The sequence below is a fragment of the Drosophila kikkawai genome, unplaced genomic scaffold (genome assembly GCF_030179895.1).
Source record: "Drosophila kikkawai strain 14028-0561.14 unplaced genomic scaffold, DkikHiC1v2 scaffold_136, whole genome shotgun sequence".
NCBI lineage: Eukaryota > Metazoa > Arthropoda > Insecta > Diptera > Drosophilidae > Drosophila > Drosophila kikkawai.
The window spans coordinates 8,001-23,737 of NW_027222467.1; the positions used below are offsets into that span (position 1 = coordinate 8,001).

A 15,737-nucleotide genomic window follows, 5' to 3' on the forward strand; every position below is an offset into this window, starting at 1 on the left:
CGGAGTTAGTTGGCGAAGAGTTGGAGAACGAGAACGACAAGCAACGCCAGCTCCGCGAGAACGACATTTTCGCAAACGTATTAATCAAATAACGCACATATATCTGTATCCATTAATATTCTATAATCGAGTTGTTCATCATTAAAGTACAATTAAGATCACGAGTTATTGTCTTTATTCACCGTAAGCCGTGCTATCTATTCGCCTTATTCCTGACAAATCAACAGCGACTCACACATTCCCCTACACAACGACAAAGTATTGGAGTGTGTGTGACATTTTCAGAAGTGGGATAGTGCGCTATAAGTGAAAACGAACCAAGATAAATGGACATAACGTAAAACGAAAGTTATTCACAATGCCGGGGAAGAACTATTTAACTAAGAAAGCCCTACAACATAGGTGCAGAGAAGGGGGACTCTCGACATCGGGAAATCGTGAGGACATGCTAAGGAGATTGAACTCTCAAAACAGCGACGATGAGTACATAAGTGCAGAAAACCAGTCGCTTCAAAAGAAGATTGTCGAGCTGGAGAAAACGGTACGAGAGCTTCAGGAGCGTTCTTTTCACCCTTCAGTAATTTCATCACCAATCGAAAAAGCTGCAACAGTAAACGAAGATCAGCCAGCCAACGGTAGCGAGACAACGAGTGATAAACTTGACGAAAAACGGCAACAACAACCAATCGACCTACGATCCAACGAGATGCATGTGCAGAAGGTAACGAATTTGCCAAATATAGATGTGGCAACGTCTCAGCCACAGCTAAACGAAATCTACCCACCTCAACGACACAACATGCACTTTGCTACGTCACAGCAAAGCGATGTATACCCAACTCAACCACGCAACATGCAATTTGCTACGTCACAGCAAAACGATGTATACCCAACTCAACCACACAACATGCACTTTGCTACGTCACAGCGAAATGTTATCTACCCGACTCAGACTCACAACGTGCACTTTTCTACGTCACAGAAATTCACAGACTGTGCTACCTCACAGCCAAACGTAAACAATCCTGTCACTTACTCAAACTTTGGAAATTTTGTAACTTCGGGAAACGACTTTAATCAAGGCAGTACATTTCCACGACATCAACCAATGTATAACGAGTATCCATATGCTCGTGCTAGCCACTTGGATAACAGGATCCCTGCTGGGAACGAACATTTCAATCACGCTTATGGAAACGTCAGTGATATTGTCACGCTGCTTCCAGAATTCAATCCATCGTCTGGTAAATCCCTGGACTCACATCAGTTTGTAAAGCGTGTCAACTCCCTTCGTAACGCTTACCGTTGGGATGATCGTAAGCTAATATTTGCAGTTCAACAAAAGATGCTGGGTGCTGCTCGTTATTGGGTAGACTCTACGGATCAAATATTTCAAACATGGCCCCAGTTTACTGAACGATTTTTGAATGACTTCCCATGTCTCAGTAACCCGGCAGACGTTCACCTTAAAATGTCAAAAACGAATAGAGATTCCACCGAGTCACCATCAGATTATTTCTACAAGATGCTCGCTTTGGGTAAAAAGGGTGAGTTACCAGATTCAGCAATTTGCACACACATTATCAACGGAATAAACGACTACGATTTAAAGAGAAAAATATCCAACAGTTATGTTTCCTGTAACGAACTACTACGCGATATTCTTGCGTACTCCGCGCATAATATTATAAAGCATAACGCCATTCAAATGTCAAACAAACGGGATCTTAACGTCAGCCTTCAGAAGCCGAATTCTTCATTAAATACAAAACGTCCTTTCAACGATAAAGTCGAGGTATCGGTTAAATGCTACAATTGTCAGAAGGTTGGACATTATTCTTCGAAATGTCCTGAGCCTCAGCGAAAGCCTCGTTGCACGCACTGCAACCGCACAACACACGATTCTGCCAGCTGCCCCGATAACCAAAAGACAGGTCCAAAAATTAATAAAATTGACTCTGATCCTGATTCAGAAATCTCCAAATCGATTTCGGTGAACGGTAATGAAACCATCGCATTCGTAGATCCAGGCAGTACGCGAACCCTAATTCGAAAGTCATTCGCCGAAAGCGTAGGTGTTCTACAACGATGTGCTGTTACCCTGAACGGATTTGGTGGTGGGAAATTCCTTTGTACACAGAAACTATTCGCGAAAATTGTAATTGACGATTCGGATTACGAAGTTGAAGTTTTGGTCGTAGAAGACAAACTAATAACCGAAAATGTACTTTTGGGTAAGGATATCCTTTGTCGCGATGGAAACAAATTGATCATCCTCGGTAATGAGTGTTATGTAGAGAATATTCGAAAAATTCAAACAAGCCAAGAGCGTTCGTCAGTTGAGAACGAGCTCATAAACAAATTGGTATCGGAAAATGCGTCTTGCTTTGCGGAGAAAGCTAACGAGCTCGGTAAATGCTCTCTAACTAAAATGGAAATAACTTTAACATCAAACGTTCCCTGCTTCACTAAGCCTTACCGTACTCCTTTTGCACTCAGACCTGTCGTCGGTAATATTATCTCCGAGTTACTCGATAGTGATATCATTCGTCCGTCAGACTCCCCTTATGCATCTGGAATTGTCGTCGTTGAAAAACAGAATGGTGAACATCGTCTTTGCGTCGACTACCGACGTCTCAACAGTATAACCGTCAAAATACCATTTCCAATGCCAAATCTGGAGGAGCAATTTGCCCAATTAGCCGGGAATACCTATTTTTCTCAGCTGGACTTGCGTATGGGATATCATCAAATCGAGGTTTGCGAATCATCCAAACAATTCACCGCATTTGTAACTTCAGACGGCCACTACGAATATAACAGGATGCCGTTCGGTCTTGTCAATGCTCCAGCAGTATTTCAAGCGGTCATGAACAAAATAGTCAAACGTATGGAGCCAGGTGAGGTACTCGCATATTTAGATGACGTCATCATTCCCAGCAAATCATTTGATGAGGGTATCCAACGACTCGGAAAATTCTTCCGAATCCTTAAAGAGAGCGGTTTAACACTTCGCTACGACAAATGTAAATTTCTTCAATCCGAAATAACTTTCTTGGGTCATATTGTCAACAAAGATGGAATCACTCCAGGCGAAAACAAGGTGAGCGCTATTAAAAACTTCAAAGTCCCCACCAACGTAAAAGACGTCAGACGATTTTTGGGCCTAACGGGATTCTTTCGAAAATTTGTTGAAAACTACTCCCTAATTACAAGACCCCTTACACGACTGTTGCGTAAGGTAGAGCAAAACAGCTTCGATTGGGGAAATGACCAGCAACGGGCTTTTAACGAGCTAATCGATAAATTATGCTGTGTTCCAGTTTTGGTTCTGTACGACTTTGCTGCACATCATGAGGTACACACAGATGCTTGTGCGATCGGACTAGCAGGAGTCTTACTGCAATCTCAAGACAAAACGAATTGGCGACCCGTGTGTTACTTCAGTAGGCACTGTACTGACGCTGAAAGTCGATACCATAGCTACGAACTCGAAACGTTGGCCGTCGTAGAAACGCTACAAAGGTTCAGGGTGTATATTCTAGGAAAACCCTTCCGACTCGTCACAGATTGTTCCGCCATCGCCAAGGTAAAGCTTAATAAAGAATTGAGTCGCACGTTGGTGGATTAAAATACTGGACTACGACTGCGAATTCATTCATCGTGATGGTAGTAAAATGGCCCATGTGGATGCCATGAGCCGCGCTCCCGTTTCACCTCCCGAAAAATCCTTACAGGAAGTAGTGCGCACCATAATTACGGACGTCGATGACTGGTTGCTAACTATGCAGCTTCAGGATGAGGCCCTTGTCCAAATATTTGCTGTATTGAAGGAGCATCGTACCGGAAATCAACTAAAACAACTTCAAGCTGATTACGTCATCAAAAATCACCGTCTATATCGCAAGGTCGAAAAAGGAATAGCCTTCGTTGTACCAAAGTCCGTGAGATGGCGCATTGTTAAGATGTGTCATGATGATTTTGGGCATTTCGGTCTGGACAAAACAATTGGACGAATTCAAGAAAAGTTTTGGTTCCCAAGAATGCGGAAGTACGTAAAAGAATACATTTCAACATGCATTCAATGCTGCTACTACAAATCTAAAGGAGGCAAGCCCGAAGGTTGCATGCATTATAGTGACGCCGATCCAGTACCATTTCGCAGGCTACACATCGATCATTTGGGACCGTTTATTCGAAGCAAACGCGGAAATACCCATATACTAGCCATATCCGATCCCTTCAGTAAATATCTGATTGTAAAGGCAGTTAAAAATACAAAAACTCTTCCAGTGCTGAACATTCTAAATGAAGTCTCCAGCTACTTCGGTCTGCCGAAAATAATAATATCCGATCGTGGAACTGCTTTTACCTCGAAACAATTTGAAGAATACTGTATGCACAACCAGATTCAACACATTAAAAATGCTGTGCGAACACCTCGTGCAAATGGACAAGTAGAGCGCGCCAATCAAACCATTCTTAACTACGTACGCACAGTGAACGACCACCCGAAGGATTGGGATCTTACCTTACACAATCTTCAATGGAGTGTAAACTCTCAAAAGAACGAAACCTCAGGATTCAGCCCGATTGATTTGGTGTTTAACTTTAATCCTATTGATGTAGTCCAGAACCATCTCACTGCAGCTATACACACCGATTTGGAATTAGACGAGAAAGAATCTGTCATCGACAACAGAAACCAAGCGCTCGTCAATATTGCAAGCGAGCGAGCTAAATGGAAACAACGCTTTGATACCAAACACGCTAACCCTTCTATCTACTCCACAGGTAACCTTGTAGTCGTTGAAAATGAACCAGCTGCTACAGGCGAGTCGCGAAAGCTCGAACCACGCTATCGAGGACCATATATCGTCGTCAAGGTCCTTGGAAACGATCGTTATGTAATCGAAGACATCCCAGGTATTCAGATTACAGGACGTAAATACAGTTCTGTCTATTCCTCGGATAAAATCAAGCCGTGGTGCTCCAACGTCCCTGAGTTGGATGTTCCCGACGATGACGAGGATCGAATCGAGGACGATCCGAATGCAGGATTGGCCGAGCTGTCACGAGTGTCACGATCCGGTTCCGATGGAGAACCATTAGACAGCAACGGTCTGGCATCTCGGAGTAAGTTGGCGAAGAGTTGGAGAACGAGAACGACAAGCAACGCCAGCTCCGCGAGAACGACATTTTCGCAAACGTATTAATCAAATAACGCACATATATCTGTATCCATTAATATTCTATAATCGAGTTGTTCATCATTAAAGTACAATTAAGATCACGAGTTATTGTCTTTATTCACCGTAAGCCGTGCTATCTATTCGCCTTATTCCTGACAAATCAACAGCAACTCACACATTCCCCTACACAACGACAATGTATTGGAGTGTGTGTGTCACTTGTAAAAACTAATATAAGTACAAATTCTGCCGTGGATACATGCATTATTAGCTGAGTTGTGAACTTTTTGTTTACAAATTTCATTATTAGCTGAGATGTGAACTTTTTGTTTACAAATTTACAATTGAGTATGCAAATGTATTAGCCATGTAAAAACTAATATAAATACAAATTGTGAAGTGGATACAGGCATTATTAGCTGAGTTGTGAACTTTTTGTTTACAAATTTACAATTGAGTATGCAAATGTATTAGCCTTGTAAAAACTAATATAAATACAAATTCCGCCGTGGATACATGCATTATTAGCGGAGTTGTGAACTTTTTGTTTACAAATTTACAATTGAGTATGCAAATGTATTAGCCATGTAAAAGCTAATATAAATACAAATTCTGAAGTGGATACAGGCATTATTAGCTGAGTTGTGAACTTTTTGTTTACAAATTTACAATTGAGTATGCAAATGTATAGACGTGTAAAAACTAAAATAAGTACAAATTCTGGTTGGATACATGCATTATTAGTGGAGTTGTGAACTTTTTGTTTACAAATTTACAATTGAGTATGCAAATAAATTAGCCTTCTAAAAACTAATATAAGTACAAATTCTGCCGTGGATACATGCATTATTAGCGGAGTTGTGAACTTTTTGTTTACAAATTTACAATTGAGTATGCAAATGTATTAGCCTTCTAAAAACTAATATAAGTACAAATTCTGCCGTGGATACATGCATTATTAGCGGAGTTGTGAACTTTTTGTTTACAAATTTCATTATTAGCTGAGATGTGAACTTTTTGTTTACAAATTTACAATTGAGTATGCAAATGTATTAGCCATGTAAAAACTAATATAAATACAAATTCTGAAGTGGATACAGGCATTATTAGCTGAGTTGTGAACTTTTTGTTTACAAATTTACAATTGAGTATGCAAATGTATTAGCCTTGTAAAAACTAATATAAATACAAATTCCGCCGTGGATACATGCATTATTAGCGGAGTTGTGAACTTTTTGTTTACAAATTTACAATTGAGTGTGCAAATGTATTAGCCTTCTAAAAACTAATTTAAGTACAAATTCTGCCGTGGATACATGCATTATTAGCTGAGTTGTGAACTTTTTGTTTACAAATTTCATTATTAGCTGAGATGTGAACTTTTTGTTTTAAAATTTACAATTGAGTATGCAAATGTATTAGCCATGTAAAAACTAATATAAATACAAATTCTGAAGTGGATACAGGCATTATTAGCTGAGTTGTGAACTTTTTGTTTACAAATTTACAATTGAGTATGCAAATGTATTAGCCTTGTAAAAACTAATATAAATACAAATTCCGCCGTGGATACATGCATTATTAGCGGAGTTGTGAACTTTTTGTTTACAAATTTACAATTGAGTATGCAAATGTATTAGCCGTGTAAAAACTATACACATTCTTAAGTGGATACATGCATTATTAGCTGAGTTGTGAACTTTTTGTTTACAAATTTACAATTGAGTATGCAAATGTATTAGCCGTGTAAAAACGAATATAAATACAAATTCTGAAGTGGATACATGTATTATTAGCTGAGCTGTGAACTTTTTGTCTACAGATTTACAATTGAGTATGCAAATGTATTAGCCATGTAAAAAATAATATAAGTACAATTTATGCCGTGGATACATGCATTATTAGCTGAGTTGTGAACTTTTTGTTTACAAATTTCATTATTAGCTGAGATGTGAACTTTTTGTTTACAAATTTACAATTGAGTATGCAAATGTATTAGCCGTGTAAAAACTATTATAAATACAAATTCTGAAGTGGATACAGACATTATTAGCTGAGCTGTGAACTTTTTGTTTACAAATTTACAATTGAGTATGCAAATGTATTAGCCGTGTAAAAACTATTATAAATACAAATTCTGAAGTGGATATATGCATTATTATCTGAGTTGTGAACTTTTTGTTTACAAATTTACAATTGAGTATGCAAATGTATAAGCCTTCTAAAAACTAATATAAGTACAAATTCTGCCATGGATACATGCATTATTAGCGGAGTTGTGAACTTTTTGTTTACAAATTTACAATTGAGTATGCAAATGTATTAGCCATGTAAAAACTAATATAAATACAAATTCTGAAGTGGATACAGGCATTATTAGCTGAGTTGTGAACTTTTTGTTTACAAATTTACAATTGAGTATGCAAATGTATTAGACGTGTAAAAACTAAAATAAGTACAAATTCTGGTTGGATACATGCATTATTAGTGGAGTTGTGAACTTTTTGTTTACAAATTTACAATTGAGTATGCAAATAAATTAGCCTTCTAAAAACTAATATAAGTACAAATTCTGCCGTGGATACATGCATTATTAGCGGAGTTGTGAACTTTTTGTTTACAAATTTACAATTGAGTATGCAAATGTATTAGCCTTCTAAAAACTAATACAAGTACAAATTCTGCCGTGGATACATGCATTATTAGCGGAGTTGTGAACTTTTTGTTTACAAATTTACAATTGAGTATGCAAATGTATTAGCCTTCTAAAAACTAATATAAGTACAAATTCTGCCGTGGATACATGCATTATTTTCGCAGTTGTTAACTTTTTGTTTACAAATTTACAATTGAGTATGCAAATGTATTAGCATTGTAAGAACTAATTTAAATATAAATTCTGCCGTGGATACATGCATTATTAGCTGAGTTGTGAACTTTTTGTTTACAAATTTACAATTGAGTATGCAAATAAATTAGCCTTCTAAAAACTAATATAAGTACAAATTCTGCCGTGGATACATGCATTATTAGCGGAGTTGTGAACTTTTTGTTTACAAATTTACAATTGAGTATGCAAATAAATTAGCCTTCTAAAAACTAATATAAGTACAAATTCTGCCGTGGATACATGCATTATTAGCGGAGTTGTGAACTTTTTGTTTACAAATTTACAATTGAGTATGCAAATAAATTAGCCTTCTAAAAACTAATATAAGTACAAATTCTGCCGTGGATACATGCATTATTAGCGGAGTTGTGAACTTTTTGTTTACAAATTTACAATTGAGTATGCAAATGTATTAGCCTTCTAAAAACTAATATACGTACAAATTCTGCCGTGGATACATGCATTATTTTCGGAGTTGTGAACTTTTTGTTTACAAATTTACAATTGAGTATGCAAATGTATTAGCCGTGTAAAAACTTATATAAATACAAATTCGGAAGTCGATACAGGCATTATTAGCTGAGCTGTGGACTTTTTGTTTACAAATTTACAATTGAGTATGCAAATGTATTAGCCGTGCAAAAACGAATATAAATACAAATTCTGAAGTGGATATATGCAATTTTATCTGAGCTGTGAACTTTTTGTTTACAAATTTACAATTGAGTATTATTATTATTAGCCTTGTAAAAACTAATATAAATACAAATTCTGCCGTGGATACATGCATTATTAGCGGAGTTGTGAACTATTTGTTTACAAATTTACAATTGAGTATGCAAATGTATTAGCCGTGTAAAAACTATACACATTCTTAAGTGGATACATGCATTATTAGCTTGGTTGTGAACTTTTTGTTTACAAATTTACAATTGAGTATGCAAATGTATTAGCCATGTAAAAAATAATATAAGTACAAATTCTGAAGTGGATACAGGCATTATTAGCTGAGTTGTGAACTTTTTGTTTACAAATTTCATTATTAGCTGAGATGTGAACTTTTTGTTTACAAATTTACAATTGAGTATGCAAATGTATTAGCCGTGTAAAAACTATTATAAATACAAATTCTGAAGTGGATACAGACATTATTAGCTGAGCTGTGAACTTTTTGTTTTCAAATTTACAATTGAGTATGCAAATGTATTAGCCGTGTAAAAACTAATATAAGTACAAATTCTGGTTGGATACATGCATTATTAGTGGAGTTGTGAACTTTTTGTTTACAAATTTACAATTGAGTATGCAAATGTATTAGCCTTCTAAAAACTAATATAAGTACAAATTCTGCCGTGGATACATGCATTATTAGCGGAGTTGTGAACTTTTTGTTTACAAATTTACAATTGAGTATGCAAATGTATTAGCCTTCTAAAAACTAATATAAGTACAAATTCTGGTTGGATACATGCATTATTAGTGGAGTTGTGAACTTTTTGTTTAAAAATTTACAATTGAGTATGCAAATGTATAAGACGTGTAAAAACTAATATAAATATAAATTCTGAAGTGGATTCAGGCATTATTAGCTGAGTTGTGAACTTTTTGTTTACAAATTTACAATTGAGTATGCAAATGTATAAGCCGTGTAAAAACTACTATAAGTACAAATTCTGCCGTGGATACATGCATTATTAGCTGAGTTGTGAACTTTTTGTTTACAAATTTACATTTGAGTATGCAAATGTATTAGCCTTCTAAAAACTAATATAAGTATAAATTCTGCCGTGGATACATGCATTATTTGCGGAGTTGTGAACTTTTTGTTTACAAATTTACAATTGAGTATGCAAATGTATTAGCATTGTAAGAACTAATTTAAATATAAATTCTGCCGTGGATACATGCATTATTAGCTGAGATGTGAACTTTTTGTTTATAAATTTACAATTGAGTATGCAAATGTATTAGCCGTGTAAAAATTAATATAAATACAAAATCTGAAGTGGATTCATGCATTATTAGCTGAGTTGTGAACTTTTTGTTTTCAAATTTACAATTGAGTATGCAAATGTATTAGCCTTCTAAAAACTAATATAAGTACAAATTCTGCCATGGATACATGCATTATTAGCGGAGTTGTGAATTTTTTGTTTACAAATTTACAATTGAGTATGCAAATGTATTAGCCATGTAAAAACTAATATAAATACAAATTCTGAAGTGGATACAGGCAATATTAGCTGAGTTGTAAACTTTTTGTTTACAAATTTACAATTGAGTATGCAAATGTATTAGCCTTGTAAAAACTAATATAAATACAAATTCTGAAGTGGATACAGGCATTATTAGCTGAGTTGTGAACTTTTTGTTTACAAATTTACAATTAAGTATGCAAATGTATTAGCCTTGTAAAAACTAATATAAATACAAATTCTGCCGTGGATACAGGCATTATTAGCTGAGTTGTGAACTTTTTGTTTACAAATTTACAATTGAGTATGCAAATGTATTAGCCTTGTAAAAACTAATATAAATACAAATTCTGAAGTGGATACAGGCATTTTTAGCTGAGTTGTGAACTTTTTGTATACAAATTTACAATTGAGTATGCAAATGTATTAGCCTTGTAAAAACTAATATAAGTACAAATTCTGCCGTGGATACATGCATTATTAGCTGAGTTGTGAACTTTTTGTTTACAAATTTCATTATTAGCTGAGATGTGAACTTTTTGTTTACAAATTTACAATTGAGTATGCAAATGTATTAACCATGTAAAAACTAATATAAATACAATTTCTGAGGTGGATACAGGCATTATTAGCTGAGTTGTGTACTTTTTGTTTCCAAATTCACAATTGAGTATGCAAATGTATTAGCCTTGTAAAAACTAATATAAATACAAATTCTGCGGTGGATACATGCATTATTAGCGGAGTTGTGAACTTTTTGATTACAAATTTACAATTGAGTATGCAAATGTATTAGCCGTGTAAAAACGAATATAAATACAAATTCTGAAGTGGATACATGTATTATTAGCTGAGCTGTGAACTTTTTGTCTACAGATTTACAATTGAGTATGCAAATGTATTAGCCGTGGAAAAACTATTATAAATACAAATTCTGAAGTGGATACAGACATTATTAGCTGAGCTGTGAACTTTTTGTTTTCAAATTTACAATTGAGTATGCAAATGTATTAGCCTTGTAAAAACTAATATAAATACAAATTCTGAAGTGGATACAGGCATTATTAGCTGAGTTGTGAACTTTTTGTTTACAAATTTACAATTGAGTATGCAAATGTATTAGCCTTATAAAAACTAATATAAGTACAAATTCTGCCGTGGATACATGCATTATTAGCTGAGTTGTGAACTTTTTGTTTACAAATTTCATTATTAGCTGAGATGTGAACTTTTTGTTTACAAATTTACAATTGAGTATGCAAATGTATTAACCATGTAAAAACTAATATAAATACAATTTCTGAGGTGGATACAGGCATTATTAGCTGAGTTGTGTACTTTTTGTTTACAAATTCACAATTGAGTATGCAAATGTATTAGCCTTGTAAAAACTAATATAAATACAAATTCTGCCGTGGATACATGCATTATTAGCGGAGTTGTGAACTTTTTGATTACAAATTTACAATTGAGTATGCAAATGTATTAGCCGTGTAAAAACGAATATAAATACAAATTCTGAAGTGGATACATGTATTATTAGCTGAGCTGTGAACTTTTTGTCTACAGATTTACAATTGAGTATGCAAATGTATTAGCCGTGGAAAAACTATTATAAATACAAATTCTGAAGTGGATACAGACATTATTAGCTGAGCTGTGAACTTTTTGTTTTCAAATTTACAATTGAGTATGCAAATGTATTAGCAGTGTAAAAACTATTATAAATACAAATTCTGAAGTGGATATATGCATTATTATCTGAGTTGTGAACTTTTTGTTTACAAATTTACAATTGAGTATGCAAATGTATTAGCCTTCTAAAAACTAATATAAATACAAATTCTGAAGTGGATACAGCCATTATTAGCTGAGTTGTGAACTTTATGTTTACAAATTTACAATTGAGTATTCAAATGTATTAGACGTGTAAAAACTAAAATAAGTACATATTCTGGTTGGATACATGCATTATTAGTGGAGTTGTGAACTTTTTGTTTACAAATTTACAATTGAGTATGCAAATAAATTAGCCTTCTAAAAACTAATATAAGTACAAATTCTGCCGTGGATACATGCATTATTAGCGGAGTTGTGAACTTTTTGATTACAAATTTACAATTGAGTATGCAAATGTATTAGCCTTCTAAAAACTAATATAAGTACAAATTCTGGTTGGATACATGCATTATTAGTGGAGTTGTGAACTTTTTGTTTAAAAATTTACAAATGAGTATGCAAATGTATTAGACGTGTAAAAACTAATATAAATATAAATTCTGCCGTGGATACATGCATTATTAGCTGAGCTGTGAACTTTTTGTTTACAAATTTACATTTGAGTATGCAAATGTATTAGCCTTCTAAAAACTAATATAAGTATAAATTCTGAAGTGGATACAGGCAATATTAGCTGAGTTGTAAACTTTTTGTTTACAAATTTACAATTGAGTATGCAAATGTATTAGCCTTGTACAAACTAATATAAATACAAATTCTGAAGTGGATACAGGCATTATTAGCTGAGTTGTGAACTTTTTGTTTACAAATTTACAATTGAGTATGAAAATGTATTAGCCTTGTAAAAACTAATATAAATACAAATTCTGAAGTGGATACAGGCATTATTAGCTGAGTTGTGAACTTTTTGTTTACAAATGTACAATTAAGTATGCAAATGTATTAGCCTTGTAAAAACTAATATAAATACAAATTCTGCCGTGGATACAGGCATTATTAGCTGAGTTGTGAACTTTTTGTTTACAATTTTACAATTGAGTATGCAAATGTATTAGCATTGTAAAAACTAATATAAATACAAATTCTGAAGTGGATACAGGCATTATTAGCTGAGTTGTGAACTTTTTGTATACAAATTTACAATTGAGTATGCAAATGTATTAGCCTTGAAAAAACTAATATAAGTACAAATTCTGCCGAGGATACATGCATTATTAGCTGAGATGTGAACTTTTTGTTTATAAATTTACAATTGAGTATGCAAATGTATTAGCCGTGTAAAAATTAATATAAATACAAAATCTGAAGTGGATTCATGCATTATTAGCTGAGTTGTGAACTTTTTGTTTTCAAATTTACAATTGAGTATGCAAATGTATTAGCCTTCTAAAAACTAATATAAGTACAAATTCTGCCATGGATACATGCATTATTAGCGGAGTTGTGAACTTTTTGTTTACAAATTTACAATTGAGTATGCAAATGTATTAGCCATGTAAAAACTAATATAAATACAAATTCTGAAGTGGATACAGGCAATATTAGCTGAGTTGTAAACTTTTTGTTTACAAATTTACAATTGAGTATGCAAATGTATTAGCCTTGTACAAACTAATATAAATACAAATTCTGAAGTGGATACAGGCATTATTAGCTGAGTTGTGAACTTTTTGTTTACAAATTAACAATTGAGTATGCAAATGTATTAGCCTTGTAAAAACTAATATAAATACAAATTCTGAAGTGGATACAGGCATTATTAGCTGAGTTGTGAACTTTTTGTTTACAAATTTACAATTAAGTATGCAAATGTATTAGCCTTGTAAAAACTAATATAAATACAAATTCTGCCGTGGATACAGGCATTATTAGCTGAGTTGTGAACTTTTTGTTTACAATTTTACAATTGAGTATGCAAATGTATTAGCCATGTAAAAACTAATATAAATACAATTTCTGAAGTGGATACAGGCATTATTAGCTGAGTTGTGAACTTTTTGTTTACAAATTTATAATTGAGTATGCAAATGTATTAGCCTTGTAAAAACTAATATAAATACAAATTCTGCCGTGGATACAGGCATTATTAGCTGAGTTGTGAACTTTTTGTATACAAATTTACAATTGAGTATGCAAATGTATTAGCCTTGTAAAAACTAATATAAGTACAAATTCTGCCGTGGATACATGCATTATTAGCTGAGTTGTGAACTTTTTGTTTACAAATTTCATTATTAGCTGAGATGTGAACTTTTTGTTTACAAATTTACAATTGAGTATGCAAATGTATTAGCCTTGTAAAAACTAATATAAATACAAATTCTGAAGTGGATACAGGCATTATTAGCTGAGTTGTGAACTTTTTGTTTACAAATTTACAATTAAGTATGCAAATGTATTAGCCTTGTAAAAACTAATATAAATACAAATTCTGAAGTGGATACAGGCATTATTAGCTGAGTTGTGAACTTTTTGTATACAAATTTACAATTGAGTATGCAAATGTATTAGCCTTGTAAAAACTAATATAAATACAAATTCTGAAGTGGATACAGGCATTATTAGCTGAGTTGTGAACTTTTTGTTTACAAATTTACAATTAAGTATGCAAATGTATTAGCCTTGTAAAAACTAATATAAATACAAATTCTGAAGTGGATACAGGCATTATTAGCTGAGTTGTGAACTTTTTGTATACAAATTTACAATTGAGTATGCAAATGTATTAGCCTTGTAAAAACTAATATAAGTACAAATTCTGCCGTGGATACATGCATTATTAGCTGAGTTGTGAACTTTTTGTTTACAAATTTCATTATTAGCTGAGATGTGAACTTTTTGTTTACAAATTTACAATTGAGTATGCAAATGTATTAGCCATGTAAAAACTAATATAAATACAATTTCTGAAGTGGATACAGGCATTATTAGCTGAGTTGTGAACTTTTTGTTTACAAATTTATAATTGAGTATGCAAATGTATTAGCCTTGTAAAAACTAATATAAATACAAATTCTGCCGTGGATACATGCACTATTAGCGGAGTTGTGAACTTTTTGATTACAAATTTACAATTGAGTATGCAAATGTATTAGCCGTGTAAAAACGAATATAAATACAAATTCTGAAGTGGATACAGGCATTATTAGCTGAGTTGTGAACTTTTTGTTTACAAATTTACAATTGAGTATGCAAATGTATTAGCCGTGTAAAAACGAATATAAATACAAATTCTGAAGTGGATACATGTATTATTAGCTGAGCTGTGAACTTTTTGTCTACAGATTTACAATTAAGTATGCAAATGTATTAGCCATGTAACAAATAATATAAGTACAATTTATGCCGTGGATACATGCATTATTAGCTGAGTTGTGAACTTTTTGTTTACAAATTTCATTATTAGCTGAGATGTGAACTTTTTGTTTACAAATTTACAATTGAGTATGCAAATGTATTAGCCGTGTAAAAACTATTATAAATACAAATTCTGAAGTGGATACAGACATTATTAGCTGAGCTGTGAACTTTTTGTTTTCAAATTTACAATTGAGTATGCAAATGTATTAGCCGTGTAAAAACTATTATAAATACAAATTCTGAAGTGGATATATGCATTATTATCTGAGTTGTGAACTTTTTGTTTACAAATTTACAATTGAGTATGCAAATGTATTAGCCTTCTAAAAACTAATATAAATACAAATTCTGAAGTGGATA

The 15,737-nt window shown here is 33.4% G+C and overlaps 1 protein-coding gene across 1 annotated transcript; it reads left to right on the forward strand.

Moving 5' to 3' along the window:
• Positions 1-1,444: 1,444 nt before the first annotated feature.
• LOC121502200 (uncharacterized) lies at positions 1,445-5,278 on the forward strand. The gene is made up of 2 exons (XM_041775205.2): positions 1,445-1,547; positions 4,795-5,278. The coding sequence occupies exons 1-2, from the start codon at positions 1,472-1,474 to the stop codon at positions 5,214-5,216; spliced, it is 498 nt and encodes a 165-aa protein (XP_041631139.2). The 5' UTR covers positions 1,445-1,471; the 3' UTR covers positions 5,217-5,278.
• Positions 5,279-15,737: the final 10,459 nt, after the last annotated feature.